Source organism: Myotis davidii, unplaced genomic scaffold, assembly GCF_000327345.1.
Source record: "Myotis davidii unplaced genomic scaffold, ASM32734v1 scaffold93, whole genome shotgun sequence".
Taxonomy (NCBI): Eukaryota; Metazoa; Chordata; class Mammalia; order Chiroptera; family Vespertilionidae; genus Myotis; species Myotis davidii.
Window position 1 is genome coordinate 390,929 of NW_006292095.1, and position 8,051 is coordinate 398,979.

At 42.5% G+C, this 8,051-nt stretch overlaps 1 protein-coding gene across 2 annotated transcripts in view; it reads right to left on the minus strand.

The window, feature by feature from the left end:
• The window catches only part of PSD3 (pleckstrin and Sec7 domain containing 3), a 432,295-nt gene that overhangs the window by 315,700 nt on the left and 108,544 nt on the right, over nucleotides 1-8,051 (minus strand). For both annotated transcript variants that reach the window (XM_015565163.1, XM_006765503.2), the window contains exon 2: nucleotides 1,031-1,139. In XM_015565163.1, the coding sequence (XP_015420649.1) occupies nucleotides 1,031-1,139 (109 nt within the window). The remainder of the gene's footprint in view (nucleotides 1-1,030; nucleotides 1,140-8,051) is intronic.

Consider the following 8,051-nt stretch of genomic DNA (forward strand, 5'->3'; position numbering starts at 1 on the left):
TATGCAGACAATGGATTTACATAGCAAAGTAAAAATCATGTTTTATCCAAGTCAAAACAAGCTTATCAGCACAAAATCACCCTGTGGCATTCCAAGTTAGGGCTATGTCAAGAAGGAGTATTGGAGTGAGTCTAATCAGTCTCCCTGTCTGAGAAATGGTGAATAGATGACTAACTGCCCCAAACCAAAAGCCCAGAACAGTTAGGGATTTATGGGCCAAGATAAATAGCAAATCAGGACCTGTGATAAAACCTGAATGATTTTTTAAAATTAACTTAGCTGTTTTAAACTTTACTAACAGTCCCCAACTATTGAAATATCTAGTAGACATTCATTATTAAGGAAAAGGGATTATTAAATGGCTGTGTATACACTGCATTCTTGATATACCCAAATATTTTGGGGTCCACTATATAATCCCACTGAACATATATCAAATGTATTATTTGACTTTTTCAACTGAACAACAACTACATTAGCTCACATTCCTTGTCCACCCAAAACAGAAATCAGTCTCGGACAGTGAGGAAAGTCAGGTCTGTCCTTCTGAATGTCAACTTCAAAGGTCAAGGATATGATGATAATAGCAGCAGCCAACACTTTTATAGCAGTTACTACTTTTATAGCAGAGTGTGGTTCTGAGAGCCTTATATATGTCAATTTACTTAATCCTCAAAAGAATTCTGAGACACGCTTCACTATAATCTTCTTTTCCAAGTAGAAAACTAAGCCACAAATACATCAGATAACTTACTCACGGTCACACATCCCATAAGTTACAAGGCCAGTTTCAAATTCCAGAAGTCTAGTTCCAGAGTCCAGGCTCCTAATCACACGCATTATCCCTTTCCTAATTCCCGAGACATGCTAACACTCCCTGATGTAGAATTCAGAAATGCAGGATGTGACCCTTGTAGTCTGTTCTAGGTGATTGATTTCAAATGGGTGCTTGAAGCATTCACAGCTCCTGAGATTTTCCACCCTCTAGTTTAGTCAGTGACTTGAAAGAGGAGGGAAGGGAAACACTTACTAGTATCTGGAGTTGTCTCTTCAGATTTGCCAAATAAAAATTCATATTTGGCCTTGGCAACACTCTGGGAATGTGCTGATGCATTGTTAACCCAAACAAACGTCTCTGCCTGCAAAATCAGAAAACAAAGGCGTAATTAAAATACATCCTAAAGCAAACCGACCAATAAGAAGTTGGTTAAGCAATGACTTGCTACAGTGCTACACAGCCACTAAACATGAAACACACCCTGCCAGAAGTCAGAACGCAAGAGAATGACTGCAAGATTACAACTATATAAGAAAAGATAAACACATGAACGTGGATGAGGAAATAAAAAAGCATGAAAAGTTTGGCTTGATTGGAAGGCAGAATTATGGTAGAATTTTTTAAAATTAGGTTTACATTACTTTTTTTCGGTTAGACAACTGTGTTTTATTTTTAGACAATTCATTTTCCAAACAATTATCTTACCCACAGCCCAAAGCAGGAACATTTCTGCTATGTGTGGGATCTGCTAAAGTGCGCCAACAAAAAGGAGTCTTTCCCCAAAAAAGACCACATTTTTATTTAATCCGGAACCCCATTCAGCCAAACAAGGCATGGAAGTGCCCAGCATCCCATTTACTCTAACTGTTCTAAATTTGAGATTTGTCCCAGTGGCCTCTGGCATTCTTAAAAGTTGCTTATTTGAAAGAAACATTACACAGGTGACTATGAAAGTAGTTCATGCCTTGATTCTGAATTCCTACAACCTACTTCCTCATTGCTTTAGACAAATGACACAAAGCAGAAGGCCTCTCTTCTCTGGACTACGATTGATTAAAAATAAGTAATAAAGTAGAAATTTCAAAACATAAAGAAAGTTGACCTAGTCCACTCTGCTTCTTTCCGGTCCAGACATTGCCCACACTGGTTTCCACCCTCTAATGAGACACGTTTCCCATGTCTGTGCAGCAAATGACCATTCACTTTAGGAGAGGGGGATGTGAAGAGTTTTATCAGCAACCAGGCAACTACTTCAAAGAGGGAAACTGACATCTGTTGTATCCTTTGTAGCAGAAATGATGTGACAGTAGTGAGAAGGCCCATGATTGGGCTGTGATGAACCCCTCACCCCACTGCAGGCTCAGTGGGCAGGCCTCTCTTTGTTCTTGTACACTGATATCAAAGAGCTAACTTGTACAATTTTGAGATTGGCAATTTCTTAAAATAGCTCTATAATCACTTAATTTCATAATGTGTAAAATACATCTTTGGGGGGGAAGAGGTGCACACTCCTTTTGGAGTTACATGCTTGATAATCATAGGTCTTTAATTACCCTTTCCCAAGTAGAGAAGAAATATTAAAATTTTGTGTTTAGGGAACTTCGGGCTGGTAAAAAGAGGAACTTGGTGTCCCAATTTAGGTAGGTTAGTTAGGGAAGACCTTCTAAGGAACTAATACCCGCAGAGTCTGGAAATATGAAAGGCTGGAGAAGGACAGAAACATCCATGTAAGCAGCCAATCCATGATTCTCTCTCATCATTGATGTTTCTCTCTCTCTCTCCCCCTCTCCCTTCCTCTCTGAAATCAATAAAAATATTGAAACAATAAAAACTCACTCACTCAAAACCAAGACTTCATTTCAACATTCACACTCCATGTCTTGTCCAACCCCATCTGCTCCTATCACTCAGCGGAAGTCAGGCCCATGGAAACAAGGCACCACACATGCCAACTTCAGTGCGGGCAGGGACTAGCAGCTTAGTGCTAAAGCTACGAAAGGCAATGGTTAGGTGTTACAGGGCTGAAATATGTCCCAAAAAATTATATATTGAAGCCCTAAACCCAGTGCCTGCAATGTGATTCTATCTGGAGACAGGTCTACAGGGTCATTAGGATGAGCCCTAATCCAAAATGACTAGTGTCCTTATAAAAAGGCCACAGACACCCAGAAGGAAGAGCATATGAAGAAACAGGGAGAAGGCGGCCATCTGCAAGCCAAGGAGAGAGGCTGCAGAAAACACAAACCCTGCTGACAGCTTGATCGTGGACTTCTAGGCCCCAGATCTGTGGAAGTTATTTTTGTTCTGGCTGTCTAAGCCACCCAGTCTGTGGTTCTTTATTAATGCCGTCTAATAAAGTGACACGGTAGAGAAAGCTAAAGGAATAGGAAAGGAATGAGAAATTGTTTAAAATGACAGGTAATTTAAATCCTGGTAAAAGGGAATACAGAACCCATCCAAGTCACACCACAGAATACTCAAAGGGGAGGTAGGGAGAGGAGTGACTGACACAAGTAGGACTGGTGAAAAGGAATGGTTATCCTTTAGATCCTAGATCCCTTCCTCTACTTCATTAGGCAATGGCACCTCCCAACCCAGGCACAAGAATAAAGCTTTATTCACTAGAGAGATTTTCCAAAGAACACCTGGCCTGGGGACACCAGGCACAGCTGATACAAGGGTGCCACAGTGGATGGGGGATTCGTTTGCTGGTTGAGGTGCTTCGGCTACTCTCAAGCAGCCTATGGAATGCACCCTACACTTGACCCTGCAGGCAGATCTGAAGAGCTTCCTCTGCAGAATGCAACCTGCCCAAGAAGACCCAAATAATTAAATCAGGGCCACTAACAAATGCCTAGGCAGATCCCAGATCCTCCTACCGTGAGGCTTGGAACTTCCAACTGGCTATTCAGAACTCACATTATATTCCTTAACTTCCATGACGGCAATGTGTTTTGAAAATTACAGGCCAGTTACTTAGAAGAGTATTCTTCAACTTTGGTTTGTCGTTACATTCCCTGATTAAATTCAGATTATGAATCTTTTACAGGGCTATCCCAAAAGTGATGGTGTTCTCTTTGCATCCTATTAGAGGCCCCGGACTTTAATTTGTCCCATTACTGATCATAGTCACTTTGATTTGCCAGGCTTCTCTACTGCCAACTTAAACTTTTCCTCTTTGTCATTAATTAGATGCTGTGGAAAGACACTTAGAAACTAGAAATATCCTGCTCCTCATTGGACTTTCAAATTATAAGTTTATTTTATCAATATGGACTGAATTTACTATTTTATCCAATGGGTTGTAATCCACTATTATTTATTTCAGTGTCCGAAATGCCTAGTTTTGGACCGTGGAAGCTCTTTCTAGCTGGCTTCGGTGTCTTTTTCATATGTCTTCATTATTCTCTGAACACTTCTTTACTTTCTGGTATAGTAGGATGTTTCAGGCTTCTTCTCTCTGGAATCAGCCTTTTTAAAAAATATATATATATAATATAATAAAAACTTGGTCCCTTTTAGTGAAGAATATTATTTGGGATTTAGGTACGAGAACTAGACATTGGGTGGTCAGGTATGCTCATTGCTATTTGTTGGGCGGGAGTTGGGGGTGGGGAGGAGAAAGGGGATACCTGCTCCTAAACCAGCTCAAGGGACAGAGATAGGGAATTTAAACACACGTACACCCACACTTGCTGTAGGCCAAATAAGGGCCTCCCAAGATGTCCACATCCTAATCCCTAGAACCTGTGAATGTTGTTTTATGTGACAAAGACTTTGAAGATGTGATTTCACTTCTTGATACGAGATTATCCTGGATTACCTGGGTGGGCCAAGATTTGAGACAAAAAAAAAGAAAGTCAAAGGAAAGCAGAGTGAGGGGAAAGATACCATGCTATTAGAAGGAGAAAGGGGCCTACAGCCAGGGAATGCAGCTCTAGAGGCTGGAAAGAAAAGATTCTTCCCTAGAGCCTCCAGAAGAACCACTGCCCTGCTGGCACCTTGCTTTTAGCCCCCGACACTCATTTCGGACTGCTGGCCTCCAGAGCTCTAAGGAAATCAATTCTGTTGTTTTAAGCCACTAAGTTTGTGGTACTTTTGTTATAGCAGCCACAGGAAACTAATACAGACACACAGAGAAATTTACATACAAATATATATGTATGTATGTGTATGTATATATATATATAATGTTCACTTCTACATCTATCTAATAAAAACACCAGGAGTTCACATGCATATTTTTCCAAAGTATGCTTCTGCTGCTTTCAAATATAAATGTGTGGTTTTTTTTATTTTTTAAATGAGTGTCTTTAATGAAATAACCATTTAACGAGTAGTTTCTATTCCACCTCTATTGTTTCTTGTTATTGCAGTTCATCCAAATACACTTTGCTCTTCCACTATAATTAAACTTTTATTGCTGAAAAACAAACAAAACATCAATTCCTTTAGGCTATAAAGAAATTCATATCCTGTCATGTGCAGCATTTTTCCCTTTAAAAATATATTTGACATATGCCTGCATATAAACAAGCAGAAAAAAAACATGGGTGTTTGAGAAGAAGGCCAACCCCTTCTTCTCTAACATGTTTAATGTAAAATCCTCTACAACCCGCCCCTGCTCCCCTGATAGGCTAACTGGATTGATCCTCCAAAGCCAAGTGCAACTGGGACAGAGAGCATCTCAAGAGCAGAAAGAGGCCAGAAGCAGCCAGGAGACAAACAAGGTAACAGAAAGGCCAAATCTTTGACTTTTAAAGGTCAGAAACAGCATGAAAACCCAAGGGCAGAACAGGAAATGCGGCTTCCGGGCCAAGGAGATGACAGCTGGATACAGACTCAGGACTCCCTACTCACTATCCAGCCCTGCTGCCAGCCTGTTCCAACTGTGTGAGCACAGAGAGGAGAGCTGAATTCGTGTCCCTTTTAAAAGCCCCTGGAGGTCCACTCTCATCTTCCCACCAGCTTCTGTCTGTTCACTCAACCCATTTCCTGAAAGCATACTCCCCTGGGCTGGGCAAGTGGGGGTTCTGCTTCTCCTCCAGAAGGGGGGCTCCTCCAGAAGGGGGGTGGAACCTTGGCTGCAAGCAGAGACAAGAGTCACCAGCTGCTTCCCATTGCCAGGCCGCGAAGTCAGAGGGAAGGACAGAAAAGGAAGCCCCCCGGCTGACTCCAGGACCCTTCCCTTGGTAGTCTGCTTCCTGGAGACATGTTAGTTGTCTTGAGACCCAGAGGGAAGATTCTATCTCCTTCTAGGAACTGTGCCTGCCCCAGGCCAGACTCTGAATCCAAAATACATTTGGACTTATTATAAATGGTGATAGTAGCTTTATTTTTTTTGGAGTTTGATGTAGAAAGTTAGAGACTTGGAAACTAGACAATAAACATTCCTTTGTAACAAAGCCTCCAATAAAACAAACGTAAGACAAAGGGATCGAGTTTCCCTCTCAGCTCCTTCCCTAAGGCACCAAGTCACTAGAGCAGTGGTTCTCAACCTTGGCTGCACATTAGAATCACCTGGGAATCTTTTTAAAATCCTGATTTCTGAGATTTTAAAAGGATTTTTAAAAGATTCCTAGGTGATTCTAATGTGCAGCCAAGGTTGAGAACCACTGCACTAAAGTGTTGGAGAGCTTCATAAGAATTTAAAAGAAAATTACCAAACAAATAGTATTAGTTCACAGTCTACCCTCTGTCTTTCCCACCATTTGACAATTAGGAATGACAGGTGGATAAGCCCTTCCACCCAGAGATGAAGGTGTGAGTTTAGTCTGTCTTGTCTCCTACCCACTACCTACCTTTTTCACCTTCCTGGGCTTTGGCAATGTCTAAAACACATAAATAAAGACTCTGGGCTCTCACTCAGAAGGCTGGAGCTTTCCACACACAGGGCACACTGGGGATTTAAAGTCAGGTGACACGGGAAGACTGAATTGCCACAGAGAACTTTAAAAGTCAGCCCCCCCCAAAAAAATAAAAAATCCTATTTAATAAAGAGGTAATATGCAAATTGGCCCACACACCCTCACAAGATGGCTGCCTATGACCAGGCCAGCAGCGGGGTTAGTGAGAGACGACCAAATGACTGAACAGCAGGCTGCGTGGGGCGACCAGGCGGTGTGTGGGGGGGGGTTGTGAGGGGTGACCAGGCCGGCAGGAGAGGCAGTTCGGGACTACCAGGCCAGCAGTGGGGGGCAGCTGGGAGCCACCAGGCCGGCATAGGGGGGCAGTTGGGAGCAACCAGGCCGGCATAGAGGGGCAGTTAGGGGCGACCAGGCTGGCAGAGGGGGGCAGTTGGGAGCAACCAGGCCGGTGGAGGGGGAAAGGGGATCAGTTGGGAGCAACCTGGCTGGCAGGAGGGGGCAGTTAAAGGCAACCAGGCAGGCAGGCAAGTGAGCAATTAGGAGCCAGCAGTCCAGGATTGTGAGAGAGAGGTCCAACTGCCGGTTTAGGCCCAATCCCTGGGGATTGGGCCTAAACCAGCAGTCAGACATCCCCCAAGGGGTCCCAGATTGGAGAGGGTGTAGGCTGGGCTGAGGGGACACCCCCCCCCCATGCACGAATTTCATGCATCGGGCCTCTAATAATAAAATAATAAAAGTCAGCCCAGCATAACCAGGATCCCTCTGAGGAAATCAACCAGGTTTTGAATCAGTGACATTACCAAGTGCTCCTCTATGGATTCAAGAAAAGGAGGACGGTTAGGCCCTAAGAAAACAAATACCAAGCAAAACAGAGAAGATGGCGTCATGTTAAGTGTTCATACATATTTTTGCTGAATCCTTATAAACTCAGCAACTTCAAAAAAAGCCGTGAAACCTTGGCAGAAATACCACAAAGAAATTACGTACACTAAGTGTCAGCCTGATTCACCTAAAGCTAAGCTTTGCAAAAATACAAAAGCATCTTTAGTTATTTCAAAGGCTCCAGTAACTTCTGAAACAAAATTAAATCAACTCTATTTTTTTAAAGCCAAGTCATTTAGCACTTTGACAAGAAGAAAAAAATAGGTGTTAAATGTGAAGTCAACGTGGGAATCATGAGAGGTAAGTTTATTCCCCTTAACTTGGAAGTCAGCTCTGCGTGGCTACGGGATTTAGTGAAACAGTAGTACACTGGACTGGATCTCACAAATAAGACATGCTAAAGATTGTTCACGATTAAGGTAAGAAAATCCGCCTTAACTTTATTCTCCCTCAAGAATGTATGTGAGTGATTAAAGAAATTATCCCAGTATTCTTTTCTCCTTGTGCAGTATTTACCCAACCTG